The 17,203-nt window shown below is 47.4% G+C and overlaps 1 protein-coding gene across 1 annotated transcript in view; it reads left to right on the top strand.

Moving 5' to 3' along the window:
• The window catches only part of CLNK (cytokine dependent hematopoietic cell linker), a 90,324-nt gene that overhangs the window by 17,257 nt on the left and 55,864 nt on the right, over positions 1 to 17,203 (top strand). The window contains exon 3 of the mRNA XM_066574796.1: positions 13,631 to 13,656. Within this exon, the coding sequence (XP_066430893.1) occupies positions 13,631 to 13,656 (26 nt within the window). The remainder of the gene's footprint in view (positions 1 to 13,630; positions 13,657 to 17,203) is intronic.

Here is a 17,203-nt window from a genome sequence, read left to right on the forward strand (position 1 = left end):
AGACATTCCAGGGCTGATTTGCAGTGTGATGCCAGCTGCGGACTTTCTGCTGTAAAGCAGCCCCGTGTGGACATAACTGTAGGGCATATGTGGTGTAGGGGATACTGTTGGAAGAAGGGGGTCATGTTTTCAGGGAGACTATAGAAGCGTGGTACATGAAGAAGAGATAGATTAGGTTATATGGTAGGCCTCCCTAAAAAGGTGTGAATTTAGAGGTCACTTAAGCATTGGAGCATTGGAAATTAACCTGATTGTTTGGGGCAGCACATTCCAGAGAACTGGTTCAACTAGGGAAAAATCTTGGAGATGGAAGGGGGAGGTTCAGATTAAAGAGGAACTTGGTTTGAGTTTCTAGCGAAGCAGAGAGTGCAAGTAGACAGAGATGAGGGAGGAGATATAAGGTGGTGTAGCACTATGGAGAGCTTTATGGATGAGTGATGAGTATAAGATGTAGTCTATATTTGACGGGCCACCAGTGCAGTGATTGGTACATCGTGGAGGCATCGGTGGACAAAGAGATAAGCCTGGCTGCTGCATTCAGAATAGATTGGAGAGGGAAGAGTTTAGGAAGGGGAAGACCAATTAGTAGCGAGTTGCAGTAATCAAGTTGAGAGTGGATAAGGGCAACAATAAGAGTTTTTTAAGTCAGAACAATTAGAAAAGGGCAGATTCAGAAGCTGTTTTTCAGGTGCAGATGACATAAGCAGGTAAGTGATTGAACATAGGGAGTGAACGAATGATTGGTGTCAAATGTGACCCCAAGACAGCAGGTGTGCTATGAAGGAGATATGATAGTACCACAGACTGAGATGGAAATATCAGGTTTACGTTGGTTAGTAATGGTAAAAACACGAAAAGTTCCATTTTTGAGAGATTCAGTTTTAAATAGAAAGACTCCATGGTGTTAGGGACAGCAGACAATCACTGTCTGGTATAGTGGGATGGATCTCAAGTCATTATATGGGGGCAGACATTTTGAATGACAAAAAAATGACATTCTGTGGTTCGATTCACAATTATTAAATATTTTGGATAATTCAACTGCCAAAGTAGAAATATGCACAAGAAACACCAATGTAGACAGTCAAGGGTCCATGTTCCTAAGAAATGGTTAGGTTTCCAACTTGAACATGTAGGAAAATCTGCTGCACTCTAAACTTGGTGAAAATAAGAACTTACTTGATCATTGTAACCTGTAGTTGAATTAGCGTGGTTTCACATCTGCCCTGGGAATTTCTGCTTTACTGCTCCGTTTCGGGAACAGAAAAGGGGAATCCCTGCGGATGGAACTGAATAGCGCTGGGCAGACCCCATTGACTATAATAGGGTCTGCCTGCTGTTTTCCCAGCTGCCCAGCTTTTGGATGAAAGAGAAAGCGCTGCATGCAGCGCTTTCACTTCTGTGTTTTTCAGCCACATCTGTGACGGTACCTCCAGCCGGAGGGCCTGACGCAGATGTGAGACTGGCATTAAAGCAATTGTGTAAGTGAACCGATTGGAATACCCTGGATTTCTGCTTTTATTACTAGTAAAATGCAGTCTGATTGTTATCGAATGGGCCATTTAAATGGGACAATTATCGCTCAAAATTCATTCAAGCAAACAAATCTGAGCGATAATCATGCAGTGTAAATACACAGAAACCTTATCATTCACAGGTTCTTATCGCTGACGTTCAGTCGGCTTAAAAACCATCACTGGTCTACTTGCTACAGGTACTCCCTTTAGAAATACCTTAACCCTTCTTTACGAAGCTGAAACGCCCAATAGCTAAATTTACCTGCTGAAATAAAGACCACAGAGAAAAGTACATAACTCTGATTAAACATAGAAATTCTGGGGGCATTGGCCTACCCGACATTGAAGCACACTACAATGCAGTACACTTGGCCTGAATCAGAGGCGTAACTTGAAGCTCCTGGGCCCCAATGCAAAACCTGTAACGGGGCCCCCAACTATAATGCTTTATTCATAGTGCTGGACTTCCTATATGGAGAAGAGAGGCCTTATGGGCCCCCCAAGGCTCCTGGGCCCGGGTGCAATCGCATCCCCTGCATCCTCTATAGTTACGCCCCTGAGCTCACTCATCTCTCCAATAACAAACTCTGGGCAGAACTTTAACGTCAACCCCTAGGTACTAAAATCCATTATTACCCTGGTCAACCCCATATAATAAACCCTTGTTAAAAGAGATTATCAACCCTCCCTTAAAATATGGCATAAAATAAACAAGAAAAGGTGACTTATACCTTATATAAGCGGCTACACCGCTCTTTAATGATAGCATTCTAAATATCCCAATACATCATCTTCAAGACTCTTTCAAGATAACTTGTTCATCTTATTGCAAGACCTCCAAGAGACGTTAGGTTTACCACGGCTACATACAAGGGATTATGATGTCATTGCAGATTCGTTATCTCTTTTGCAAACTGATATTCTTAATACAAAGCAGTACAAATCAAATCTTAAGACACACACTGCTCCCATTCGTTTTAGACGCAGCTAAAATCTTAGTCCCTAGACACAACGCCCCCCAGGATTCAAGAATGGCTCAACAAGATTTGCACATTAAGTAGTTTCGAAAAAAACAGATTCCTCCAAGATGGAAAAATAGAGCAATACCTTAAAACATGGTCTGAATGGCTCTCCTACTGGAATAAATGGTTTTGATCACACATTTACACTTACCTACCAGTCAGTATAGCTTTTAAACCCAATGCACTTATTTCATAACTTTGATATTGGGTCATGAAGCAGAGCCACAAATCCCCTGTTGTTCCCTTCCAGCCTCTCCCTGATCAATCCACGACCACCCTTTGTAATCTGTTTTATTAATATTGCAAATATTACCTACTACATGGAAGATTTGGAAACCCTTTTGTGCTGTTGTACTAGTAACCCCCTGTGAGATGGTGACCGGCAAGGTGCTGGAGGGCAGGTATGTGTCACCTAGGATGCTCTCCTATGCTGCCCTGGGGAGCGCTTGGGCAGATACGTGCCACCGAGCAGCCTGGGCTCGGTGGAGGAAGCCGGCAGTATAGTGTTAGTAGCATTAAGCCACTAACACGTTGTAGTATGTAAGTGGCTCCAAGCCACATAATCCGGGCCGGCTTTTCCTGGAGTGACCAAAGCGAAGGGTGGGATGGTCAATCCCACGTACCAGGTGGGGCTGGTACCAGGCCATATAAAGCCTGGGCCTACAGGGCCAGAGGGAGAGCTGAGACCTTTGCAGGTCTGAGAGTCCTGGCTGGCTGTGTGCAGGAGCCATTTGTGTTACCAGTGGGTAGACAGGGACGCTACATGTTTAGTGAGTGCTCGGACGAGCAGGATTTACTTTATGTTTGCCTGATGTTAAGGCCTGTATTTTTTTCTTTGTTTGCTTGGAAATAAACCCAGGCAAAGCCTGGACTAAAGACTTTATCGCAAGTGTCACTGTCTCTGACTGCTTATGCCCAGGTTGCTACCGATCCTAAACGCTAATCCCTCACACCCCCCTACCCTTGTTCCTTTCTGTACCTTTAAAAAAAAACAAAAAAACATCTCTGGATTGTGGGCTTGTCATTCCATGTAAACACCCACGCTCAGCGCTTTACATGAAGCGCTGAGCGAGAGGCCAATGAGAAGTCCGCAATCCAGAGATAAAGTCTGTCAGTGTAAACGCTTTGCACGAGCGCTAATGACCTTAGCAGTGACGCCAGCGCTCCTGCAGTCGTTTAGCAGACTGTCTGCCCGTGTAAAAGGAGCATAAGTCACACTTCTAGACAAACACAATCTAACTAAACTAATAGCACACAAACACTGTACTGTTCATGTCTTTTATGGAGTACATTGAATACACATCCATCAACATGTACAGCATCCACACCTGATAACAATTACCGGACTTAAACATAGAACATGTATATTCTGCACCAAACACCAATCTTCTGATATAAAACCCTCAACCTATTTTAAGGTCAGGATACAAGAATCTCTCCTATCGCCACTTATTCTGTTCATTCATTGACTCCGAACCTGAAGAATATGTAGTACTTTGCTGCCACCTGGAGACAGCTGGAATAACTGCATAGAACAAAGAAAAATGAACACTCACTACCAGAAGTTATGGTATTTACAAGGGTGGTCGCACATCAATGCTGGAACCTCGGATCTAGAACTGGAGATCTGGCACAAAATACTAGAGGAAAAAGCACTGCATGGGGCACTGCATTTGCCCCCCCCCCCCTCTCTGGAGCAGATGTGAAATCAGACTTAGACTTTCTATTTAACTGTTTATTGTACATATTCTCTACAGCTTTTTAGATCTTCCCCTAAGGGCTCAAGCAGACGGCCGGGTCGGATCTCGCTGCGAGAATTCTCACAGCCGGATGCTACCTGTCCCCACAGCAGAGACCCGCCGCTCACCTCCTGCGGAGTCTCCCCCCCCCGCACTGCTATGTGCCGAGCCGGCACGTCAGTGGTGACGTTTTTTGTGCACAGAAATAGGACCTGCCGCATTTTGTTAACCACGCAAGTTTTCACGTGATCAAATTGCGGCCGTCTGCTAAGGATTGCATAAACTAATGCAATCCTATGGCAGTGTGCATGGGCGGAAATTCTGTGGGAAATCCCGGTGCCGAATTTCTGCCCTAGGGCATTCACCCTTACATGTGTATTAGTTTGTTTGGTTTTGTCGCTCCCTACTGTTACTTTTCTATATGCAAATTGTCGTCATAAAGCAGAAAAATAGGAGAGGCCTAACGCATTTATGTTTTGTTACTCCTCCAATAAAGATGATAAAGGATGAGGAAACAATAAATGGCATGCTGAGGAGATCAAGCGGCTGTCTCAGTTGGTAGACATTGAGGGAACATGTATTAAACAGAGGCTATTAAAATATATTACATGGACAGACCAAGTCTAGAAGAACCCGTTTGCAGCAAGTCTTCACTCTAAGGTCTCCAGTACACACATGAACCGGCATGTCCTATCTCTTGTCCATACAACGGCCAGCAATAAGACATACCAAAGGTGTCTTCACATGAACCATTGGTCTGTGTGAAAAGCATTAATGTACCTAGTCTCATAGGCCTATAATGGGTCATAGACTGTCCGTGGATTACCAGGGACAACACACAGCCCCAAATACTGTAGTGTGCCAGAGGCCTAACATTCTAGGAGGTCCCTCAGTAAATAATCAGTTTGCTGCCCCAGTCTTGTGTCTAAATCCCCCGGCAAAGAGGGTGATTAATTATTGCTCTGTCAGCTGGTTGTTCTGGCACCACACACATGATGATTTATGGTTGGCATTAGAGATGAGCGAACACCAAAATGTTCGGGTGTTCGTTATTCGGAACGAACTTCCCGCGATGCTCGAGGGTTCGTTTCGAACAACGAACCCCATTGAAGTCAATGGGCGACCAGAGCATTTTTGTATTTCGCCGATGCTCGCTAAGGTTTTCATGTGTGAAAATCTGGGCAATTCAAGAAAGTGATGGGAATGACACAGAAACGGATAGGGCAGGCGAGGGGCTACATGTTGGGCTGCATCTCAAGTTCACAGGTCCCACTATTAAGCCACAATACCGGCAAGAGTGGGGCCCCCCCCTCCCAACAACTTTTACTTCTGAAAAGCCCTCATTAGCATGGCATACCTTTGCTAAGCACCACACTACCTCCAACAAAGCACAATCACTGCCTGGATGACACTCCGCTGCCACTTCTCCTGGGTTACATGCTGACCAACCGCCCCCCCCTCCCCCCCACAGCGCACACCAAAGTGTCCCTGCGCAGCCTTCAGCTGCCCTCATGCCACGCCACACTCATGTCTATTTAGAAGTGCGTCTGCCATGAGGAGGAACCGCAGGCACACACTGCAGAGGGTTGGCATGGCTAGGCAGCGACCCTCTTTAAAAGGGGCGGGGCGATAGCCCACAATGCTGTACAGAAGCAATGAGAAATAGAATCCTGTGCCACCGCCATCAGGAGCTGCACACATAGGCATAGCAATGGGGAACCTATGTGCCACACACTATTCATTCTGTCAAGGTGTCTGCATGCCCCAGTTAGACCGGGCTTTTTAATTCATAGACACAGGCAGGTACAACTCCCTATTGTGAAGTCCCTGTCGACCCACAGCATGGGTGGGTGCCAGGAAGCCACCGGCGGTACATAGAAATATCCCATTGCATTGCCCAACACAGCTGAGGTAGTAATGTCGTGCGTAATACAGGTGGGCTTCGGCCCACACTGCATGCCCCAGTCTGACCGGGGTTCTTTACAAGTGGACACATGTAGGTTACACTCCGTGTGCACCTACAGCATGGGTGGCTCCCTGGAACCCACCGGCGGTACATAAAAATATCCCATTGCATTGCCCAACACAGCTGAGGTAGTAATTTCGTGCTTAATGCAGGTGGGCTTTGGCCCACACTGCATGCCCCAGTCAGACTGGGGTTCTTTACAAGTGGACACATGTAGGTTAAACTCCCTGTGGACCCACTGCCTGGGTGGGTGCCAGGAAGCCACCGGCGGTACATAGAAATATCCCATTGCATTGCCCAACACAGCTGAGGTAGTAATGTCGTGCGTAATACAGGTGGGCTTCGGCCCACACTGCATGCCCCAGTCAGACTGGGGTTCTTTAGAAGTGTACAGATGTATTAAAAACTCTGTGTGCACCTACAGCATGGGTGGCTCCCTGGAACCCACCGGCGGTACATAAAAATATCCCATTGCATTGCCCAACACAGCTGAGGTAACGTCAGCTGTAATGCAGGTGGGCTAAAAATTAATTTGATTACACTGTAGGCGAGGGCCCACAAAAATTGCTGTATCAACAGTACTAATGTACATCCCAAAAATTGGCCATGGCCAGCCAAGAGGGCAGGTGAAACCCATTAATCGCTTTGGTTAATGTGGCTTAAGTGGTAACTAGGCCTGGAGGCAGCCCAGTGTAACGAAAAATTGGTTCAAGTTAAAGTTCCAACGCTTTTAAGCGCATTGAAACTTATAAAAATTGTTCAGAAAAATTATTTGAGTGAGCCTTGTGGCCCTAAGAAAAATTGCCCGTTCAGCGTGATTACGTGAGGTTTCAGGAGGAGGAGGAATATTAGACACAGATTGATGAAGCAGAAATGTCCCCGTTTTGGATGGTGAGAGAGAACGTAGCTTCCATCCGCGGGTGCAGCCTACGTATTGCTTACATATCGCTGCTGTCCGCTGGTGGAGAACAGAAGTCTGGGGAAATCCAGCCTTTGTTCATCTTGATGAGTGTTAGCCTGTCGGCACTGTCGGTTGACAAGCGGCTACGCTTATCTGTGATGATTCCCCCAGCCGCACTAAACACCCTCTCCGACAAGACGCTAGCCGCAGGACAAGCAAGCACCTCCAGGGCATACAGCGCTAGTTCAGGCCACGTGTCCAGCTTCGACACCCAGTAGTTGTAGGGGGCAGAGGCGTCACCAAGGATGGTCGTGCGATCCGCTACGTACTCCCTCACCATCCTTTTACAGTGCTCCCGCCGACTCAGCCGTGACTGGGGAGCGGTGACACAGTCTTGGTGGGGAGCCATAAAGCTGGCCAGGCCCTTAACTCCTTCCCGCTCCTGGACGTACCTGGTACGTCATGGCAGCCTGGTACTTCCCGCAACATGACGTACCTGGTACGTCCTGGAGATAGCACGGGATCACATGTGATCCCGCGCTATCCCGCAGCGGGAACCGGCTGTCAGTCACAGCCGGCGTCCCGCTCCAACAGCGGGGGGACATCGGAGATGCGCCCGCCGCTGTTAACCCCTTCCCTGCCGCGATCTAAGTAGATCGCGGCAGGGAAAGAGTTCACAGAGGGATCGCGATCCCTGTGTGTCTCTGGCCGGAACTCGCGATGTTATCACGAGAGCCCGGCCTGTCACCATGGCAACAGGACGCCAGACACTGGCGTCCTGTATTGCCTGTGCCTATAATCGCTGTACAAGCGATAAGGCATGGCAGAGCAGTAGCTCTGCCATGCCTTATGACAGCGATCATAGGCACAGTGATGTAAGTCCCTCAGAGGGACTCAAATAGTATAAAAAAAAAGAAAAGAAAAGTGTAAAAAAAAGAAAAATGTAAAAAAAAAATGTAAAATACCCCTTTTTTATGCTTTTTCTAATATTAGCATAAAAAAAGGGAAAAAAAACTAAAACCCCACATATTGGGTATTGACGCGTCCGTAACGATGTGTACAAAAAGTTGAACACGCTTTTTATTTTGTACGACAAAAAGCGTAAAAAAAAACGCTAAAAAACAGAGGCAAAATGCTAATTTTTAGCATTTTGCCTCACAAAAAATGCAATAAAAGCCGTACATTTCCCAAAATGGTACCAATAAAAACTACAGCTCGTCTTGCAAAAAATAAGCCCTTAAAGAGCTCCGTACATAGAAAAATAAAAAAGTTACAGGACTTTGAATGCAGCTATAGAGAAAAAAAAAAGATTTCCAAAAAAAGGGGGTTTTATTGCAAAAAAGTGTAAAAACCTAAAAAAAATATAACAATTTTGGTATCGTTGTTACCGTACCGACCCGCAGAAAAATTTTTGTGTGTCATTTATGCTGCATGATTAACGCTGTAAAAAAAAAAAAAAAAAAATCTATGGCAGAATTGATGCGTTTTCTCTCCCTGTTATCATTAAAAAAAAAAAAAAAAAAAATTTACGATATTGTCTATATACCCAAAAGTGGCACCGATAAAAACTACAGATCGCCACGCAAAAAACAAGCCCTTACACGGCCGCGTCCACGGAAAAATAAAAAAGTTATGGCTTTTGAAAAATGGAGATGGAAAAATACCAAAAAATCGCTTGGTCCTCAACGCCAAAATAGGCCATGTCATTAAGGGGTTAAAGACTGTTGCACTGCCTGGGATGTACATGCTGCTCGATCTACGCACATCCCCTGCTACCTTGCCCTCGGTACTGCGCCTTCTGCCACTAGCGCTGTCGGCTGGGAATTTTACCATCAGCTTGTCCGCAAGGGTCCTGTGGTATAGCAACACTCTCGAACCCCTTTCCTCTTCGGGAATCAGAGTGGGCAGGTTCTCCTTATACCGTGGATCGAGCAGTGTGTACACCCAGTAATCCGTCGTGGCCAGAATGCGTGCAACGCGAGGGTCACGAGAAAGGCATCCTAACATGAAGTCAGCCATGTGTGCCAGGGTACCTGTACGCAACACATGGCTGTCTTCACTAGGAAGATCACTTTCAGGATCCTCCTCCTCCTCCTCCTCCTCCTCAGGCCATACACGCTGAAAGGATGACAGGCAATCAGCCGGTGTACCGTCAGCAGCGGCCCAAGCTGTCTCTTCCCCCTCCTCCTCATCCTCCTCATGCTCCTCCTCCTCCTCCTCCTGTACGCGCTGAGAAATAGACAGGAGGGTGCCCTGACTATCCAGCGGCATACTGTCTTCCCCCGCCCCCGTTTCCGAACGCAAAGCAGCTGCCTTTATGGTTTGCAGGGAATTTCTCAAGATGCATAGCAGAGGAATGGTGACGCTAATGATTGTAGCATCGCCGCTCACCACCTGGGTAGACTCCTCAAAATTACCAAGGACATGGCAGATGTCTGCCAACCAGGCCCACTCTTCTGAAAGGAATTGAGGAGGCTGACTCCCACTGCGCCGCCCATGTTGGAGTTGGTATTCGACTATAGCTCTACGTTGTTCATAGAGCCTGGCCAACATGTGGAGCATAGAGTTCCACCGTGTGGGCACGTCGCACAGCAGTCGGTGCACTGGCAGCTTAAAGTGATGTTGCAGGGTGCGCAGGGTGGCAGCGTCCGTGTGGGACTTGCGAAAATGTGCGCAGAGCCGGCGCGCCTTTACGAGCAGGTCTGACAAGCGTGGGTAGCTTTTCAGAAAGCGCTGAACCACCAAATTAAAGACGTGGGCCAGGCATGGCACGTGCGTGAGGCTGCCGAGCTGCAGAGCCGCCACCAGGTTACGGCCGTTGTCACACACGACCATGCCCGGTTGGAGGCTCAGCGGCGAAAGCCAGCGGTCGGTCTGCTGTGTCAGACCCTGCAGCAGTTCGTGGGCCGTGTGCCTCTTATCGCCTAAGCTGAGTAGTTTCAGCACGGCCTGCTGACGCTTGCCCACCGCTGTGCTGCCACACCGCGCGACACCGACTGCTGGCGACATGCTGCTGCTAACACATCTTGATTGCGAGACAGAGGAGGAGGAGGGTGCTTTAGTGGAGGAAGCATACACCTCCGCAGATACCACCACCGAGCTGGGGCCCGCAATTCTGGGGGTGGGTAGGACATGAGCGGTAGCAGGCTCTGACTCTGTCCCAGCCTCCACTAAATTCACCCAATGTGCCGTCAGGGAGATGTAGTGGCCCTGCCCGCCTGTGCTTGTCCACGTGTCCGTAGTTAAGTGGACCGTGGCAGTAACCGCGTTGGTGAGGGCGCGTACAATGTTGCGGGAGACGTGGTCGTGCAGGGCTGGGACGGCACATCGGGAAAAGTAGTGGCGACTGGGAACTGAGTAGCGCGGGGCCGCCGCCTCCATGATACTTTTGAAGGACTCCGTTTCCACAACCCTATACGGCAGCATCTCAAGGCTGATGAATTTTGCTATGCGGACGGTTAACGTTTGAGCGTGCGGGTGCGTGGCGGCGTACTTGCGCTTGCGCTCCAACAGTTGCGCAAGCGACGGCTGGACGGTGCGCTGAACTACACTGCTGGATGGGGCCGAGGACAGCGGAGGTGAGGGTGTGGGTGCAGGCCAGGAGACGGTAGTGCCTGTGTCCTGAGAGGGGGGTTGCATCTCAGTGGCAGGTTGGGGCACAGGGGGAGAGGCAGGGGTGCAAACCGGAGGCGCTGAACGGCCTTCGTCCCACCTTGCGGGGTGCTTGGCCATCATATGTCTGCGCATGGTGGTGGTGGTGAGGCTGTTGGTGTTGGCTCCCCGGCTGAGCTTTGCGCGACAAAGGTTGCACACCACTGTTCGTCGGTCGTCAGGCGTCTCTGTGAAAAACTGCCAGACCTTAGAGCACCTCAGCCTCTGCAGGGTGGCATGGCGCGAGGGGGCGCTTTGGGAAACACTTGGTGGATTATTCGGTCTGGCCCTGCCTCTACCCCTGGCCACCGCACTGCCTCTTGCAACCTGCCCTGCTGATGCCCTTGACTCCCCCTCTGAAGACCTGTCCTCCTGAGTAAGCGTTGCACACCAGGTGGGGTCAGTCACCTCATCGTCCTGCTGCTCTTCCTCCGAATCCTCTGTGCGCTGCTCCCTCAGACTTACTGCCCTTACTACTACCTCACTGCAAGACAACTGTGTCTGATCGTCATCGTCCTCCTCACCCACAGAAAGTTGTTGAGACAGTTGGCGGAAGTCCCCAGCCTCTTCCCCCGGACCCCGGGAACTTTCGAATGGTTGGGCATCAGTGACGATAAACTCCTCTGGTGGGAGAGGAACTGCTGCTGCCCAATCTAAGCAGGGGCCCGAGAACAGTTCCCGGGAGTGTTCCTGCTCCTGAGCAGGTGTCATTGTAGTGGAGTGAGGAGGCTGGGAGGAAGGAGGAGCAGCAGACAGAGGATTCGGATTTGCAGCAGTGGACGGCGCAGAACTGCGGGTAGACGATAGGTTGCTCGAAGCACTTTCTGCCATCCAGGACAGGACCTGCTCACACTGCTCATTTTCTAATAATCGTCTCCCGCGTGGACCCATTAATTGGGCGATGAATGTGGGGACACCAGAAACGTGCCTCTCTCCTAATCGCGCAGCAGTCGGCTGCGACACACCTGGATCAGGAGCTCGGCCTGTGCCCACACCCTGACTTGGCCCTCCGCGTCCTCGGCCGCGGCCACGTCCTCTAGGCCTACCCCTACCCCTCAGCATGCTGTATTACCAGTGATTTGATTTCACAGGCAGCTAATAAATTGGCGCAAGACTGCAGGCCAAATATAATTTTTTCCCTTTTTTGAAAACGAAAGGCCCCACTGCCTCTAGTGAATGTATAATCTAAGTTTAATAACTGTGCTGTTTTCCTGCTAATGTGTCACAGAACGTGAGGGTAGCAGAGTTATTAACTGTGGCAGAGCAGGTATTTTTTTTTCCAATTAAGGAAAGCAAATGGCGAAGCCAGGAGTAAAACGTAGCTGGGTGCGTCTGATTTTTACAGGTTGCACACGCAGCCGACACGTGTCCACCGCCCTTAGGATGGACAGAGGCAGGACAAATAGAATTATTTTCCGTTTTTTTGCACCAAAAGGCAGCACTGCGTATATTCTATGAACATGAGAAGTTTAATAACTGTGCTGTTTTCCTGCTAATGTGTCACAGAACTTGAGGGTAGCAGAGTTATTAACTGTGGCAGAGCAGGTATTTTTTTTCCCAATTAAGGAAAGCAAATGGCGAAGCCAGGAGTAAAACGTAGCTGGGTGCGTCTGATTTTTACAGGTTGCACACGCAGCCGACACGTGTCTACCGCCCTTAGGACGGACAGAGGCAGGACAAATAGAATTATTTTCCGTTTTTTTGCACCAAAAGGCAGCACTGCGTATATTCTATGAACATGAGAAGTTTAATAACTGTGCTGTTTTCCTGCTAATGTGTCACAGAACGTGAGGGTAGCAGAGTTATTAACTGTGGCAGAGCAGGTATTTTTTTTCCCAATTAAGGAAAGCAAATGGCGAAGCCAGAAGTAAAACGTAGCTGGGTGCGTCTGATTTTTACAGGTTGCACACGCAGCCGACACGTGTCCACCGGCATTAGGACGGACAGAGGCAGGACAAATAGAATTATTTTCACTTGTTTTACAAGCAAAAGGCAGCACTGCGTATATTCAATGAATAATAACTGTGTTGTGGCCCTGCCTATACAATTCTTTCCCTGCAGTATCAATGGAGGGTGCAATGCTCTGCAGAGGCGATTTTGAGAAGCAAAAAAAAATGCAGCACAGCTAACAGCAGCCTGGACAGTACTGCACACGGTTAAATATGGCCCTAGAAAGGACCGTTGAGGTTCTTGAAGGCTACACTCACTCCTAACACTCTCCCTGCCTATGCAGCACTTCTGTCCCTAATGCCAGGTGCAACGCTCTGCAGAGCCGATTTTGAGAAGAAAAAAAATTGCCACTGCTAACAGCAGCCAACACACAGCTATCAGTGGCCCTAATAAGGACCTTTGGGGGGTCTTGAAGCCTACACTAACTACCAATTCTTTCCCTACAGCAGCTCCGGTACAAACAGCACTGTCCCTCATCTAACTCACACGGCATCTGAGGCGAACCGCGGGAGGGGCCGACTTTTATGTTCGGGTGACACCTGATCTTCCCAGCCACTCACAGCAGGGGGGTGGTATAGGGCTTGAATGTCACAGGGGGAAGTTGTAATGCCTTCCCTGTCTTTCAATTGGCCAGAAAAGCGCTCTAACGTCTCAGGGAAGGAAGTGAAAGTAACCAGAACACCGCATGGTGTTCGTTACGAATAACGAACATCCCGAACACCCTAATATTCGCACGAATATCAAGCTCGGAAGAACACGTTCGCTCATCTCTAGTTGGCATCCATTGTTATTATTGTGTCCACCAGAACATGATCGGCACGTTAATACATTTACTCGCTGCTATGATACACTAACAATATGTCTTCTCTTTGTTTACCCCACAGCAAAAGAAGGCGAAATTGATGATTATGTAAGTATAAAATGTATGTTTACCTCAAATTCAGATCCTAGCTTTACGAATCACTACAATCATTTGTTCTGTATTGGAGACTAGCTGATATACCCGGCTTCGCCCGAGTTAATTTGGTACTGGTGTTTATCTGGTGTTCACATGGAAAATCTTATGAAGTCGTGGTTACTTTAGAGATACTAAGGAAAAACATATGTTCACCATTTTGCATAGTTCTCTGCATTACCCAGAAACACCACGTGCAGGCAACCATGCGACGTTTCTTTATATAAAATGACATCAGGAAGTGAGAGAATTAGATTACGTACATAAAATTTGGACACTAATTCTTTTGCGCTTAGAATGGAATAATCGAGTTGGGACTCCTTAACTTTTCATATTTATGACATAATCAATGCTTGTGCCAAATTTCCCGTTTCTATGACACCGGGAAGTGAGAGATTTAGATTATGTACGTAAAATTTGGACGCTAATTCTTTTGCGCATAGAATTGAATAATGGAGTTGGGACCCATTAGCTTTTCCTATTTATGACATAATCAATGCTTGTGCCAGATTTTGAGTTTCTATGACACCGGAAAGTGAAAAAATTACTTTCCACACGTAAAATTTGGACACTAATTCTTTGGCGCTTAGAATTGAATAATCGAGTTGGAACCCATTAAACTTTTCCTATTTATGACATAATCAATGCTCATGCCAAATTTCCCGTTTCTATGACACCGGAAAGTGAAAAAATTACATTCCGCACGTAAAATTTCGACGCCAATTCTTTTGCGCTACAATTGAATAATTGAGTTGGGACCCATTAGCTTTTCCTATTTATGACATAATCAATGCTCGTGCCAAATTGCACGTTTCTATGACACAGGAAAGTGAGAAAATTAGATTCCGTACGTAAAATTTGGACGCTAATTCTTTTGCACATAGTATTGAATAATCGAGTTGGGACCCATTAGCCTTTCCTATTTATGACATAATCAAAGCTCGTGCCAAATTTCACGTTTCTATGACACCGGAAAGAGAGAAAATTACATTCCGTACGTAAAATTTGGACGCTAATTCTTTTGCGCATAGAATTGAATAATGGAGTTGGGACCCATTAGCTTTTCCTATTTATGACATAATCAATGCTCGTTCCAGATTTTGAGTTACTATGACATTGGGAAGTGTGAGATTTAGATTATGTACGTAAAATTTGGACGCCAATTCTTTTGCGCTACAATTGAATAATCGAGTTGGGACCCAATTACTTTTCCTATTTTGGAGATAATCTATGCTCGTGCCAAAATTCATGTTTCTACGACATCGGGAAGTTGGAGAACTTTTGACAAGTCAGTCAGTGAGTGAGTCAGTGAGTGAGTCAGTGAGGGCTTTCGTCTTTATATATATAGATGAGCGAATATACTCGTTTTGAGTAATTACTCGATTGAGCACCGCGATTTTCGAGTACTTCCGTACTCGGGTGAAAAGATTCGGGGGGGGGCGGGGGGAGGTGTGGCGGAGCGAGGGGTAGCGGCGGGGAACAGGGGGGAGCCCTCTCTCCCTCCCCCCCCCCCCCCCACTCACCCACGGCGCCCCCTGAATCTTTTCGCCCGAGTACGGAAGTACTCGAAAATCGCGGCGCTCGAGCAAAAAAGGGGCGTGGCTGAGTACGCTCGCTCATCTCTATTCTGTTTACAAAGTTACATGGCTCATTTTCATTATTTATGTAACATATTTCACCTGGAGATACCTGCAAAGTCTTCTTGTCTTATATGTGAATTTTTATGTAGGTTTGCTGTAGAACCGCTCTTTGTAAATCTGCTGCAAATGTGCATCAAAAGCTGCATGTAAGATGTGCAGATCTTTTCACCATCTGTGAATAGACCCTAAAAGTGAAAATCCTATGTAAAAAAAAGTCAGAATGCCCCCCCCCCCCCCAGAGGTCTTTTATGATATGTTTGGGATTAGAGATGAGCGAGCATACTCGGTAAGGCGATATACTTGAGAGAGCATCGCCTTTTTCGAGTACCTGCTGGCTCGTCCCTAAAGATTCGGGGGGGGGCGCGGGGGTCGGGGGCGGCGCGGGGCAGCAAAGGGGAGCGGGGAGGAGTGTGAGAGAGATCCCTCTGTCTCTCCCTCCCGATCCCCTCTGCAACCCCCCGCTTACCCCCACGCCCCCCCCCAAATCTTCAGGGACGAGCCAGCAGGTACTCGAAAAAGGCGATGCTCTCTCGAGTATATCGCCTTACCGAGTATGCTCGCTCATCTCTATTTGGGATGTATTTTGTAAGAAAAAAACTTATATATGTGTAAAAAGAAAAACTACAGGCAAACTATACCCACCTCCATTATTTATTTATTTATTTATTACTAGGTGATACACCCGTGGGTAGTCCAACATCGCACTCTTGTGAAAGCTGTCCAAAATAAAATCTGAGTTGCCCCTAGCAACCAATCACAGTGCAGCTTTATTTTACCTCAGCAGTATAAGAAATGAAAGCTGTGATGTGATTGGTTGCTATGGGCAACAAAAATTGCGCCTCTAAAAAACAGACAGGATTCTAATAGGTCCTGTCTGACTGAGGCCTAAGGCAGAGCTTTTGTACTCCTAGACAGCGTTATACACCAGTTTAAGTTGTTTTGGTTAATTTCTTGTTCAGTTCAAACTAATACAGAGCAAACCAAAAATTCAACGAACTGGCTGAATTAAACTTTTTAAAAGTTCGCTCACCACTGATTACATGATTACAATAGCTCAACAAAAATGAAACTACCATATCATGAAGAAAATTAATAAAACATGTCTGCTCATTAAAGACCAAAGCATCCTGAGCTTTCTGTGTTTGTTAATAACTAAGTTTGTAATAAGACAGAAAAAAATAAGGAAACGTAATAAATATTAACTTAACCCCTTAAGGGCGCCCACCCACTGGCGATTTTTTTTCCCTGCGAAATTCGCAGCATTTTTTTCTCTGCAGGGGTCTATGGGACTTGTAATGTTAAAATCGCGATCGCGCAAAATCGCAATTTACCGCGAAATCGCGATTTGGCGCGATCGCGAATTTAACATTACAAGTCCCATAGACCCCTGCAGAGAAAAAAATGCTGCGAATTTCGCAGGGAAAAAAAATCGCCAGTGGGTGGGCGCCCTAAGGCTGGGTTTACACAGGGCGGATTTGCTGCGGAAATTCCGTCCCAAATTCTGCTGCGGCAAATCCGCCTGTGGCCGCTAATCCTGGGATTAGCCAGCCATATAGACAAAATTTGTCGAAAACCTCGTTCACACGGGACGGCCAATCTGCTGCGGCAAAGCCGTCAGAAGCTGCCACTGCGGCGCGGATTCCCCGGCCGCAGCATGCCAATTTTTTTTCCGTTGCGGCTGCCCTCTTATCTATGGGAGTGCCGGCCACAATGAAGCAGCACTTTCCCAGAGGAAATCTCGCGGGTTTTTTTTGCTGCGGTCAAACCATGTGGGAACCCAGCCTAAGCTTGCAGCCATATTTTGTATTTGTTTTAAATTTTTGTTTTTTCCTCTTTGTTTTCGAAAAATCATAACATCTTTA

Source organism: Eleutherodactylus coqui, chromosome 7, assembly GCF_035609145.1.
Source record: "Eleutherodactylus coqui strain aEleCoq1 chromosome 7, aEleCoq1.hap1, whole genome shotgun sequence".
NCBI classification, from domain to species: Eukaryota; Metazoa; Chordata; class Amphibia; order Anura; family Eleutherodactylidae; genus Eleutherodactylus; species Eleutherodactylus coqui.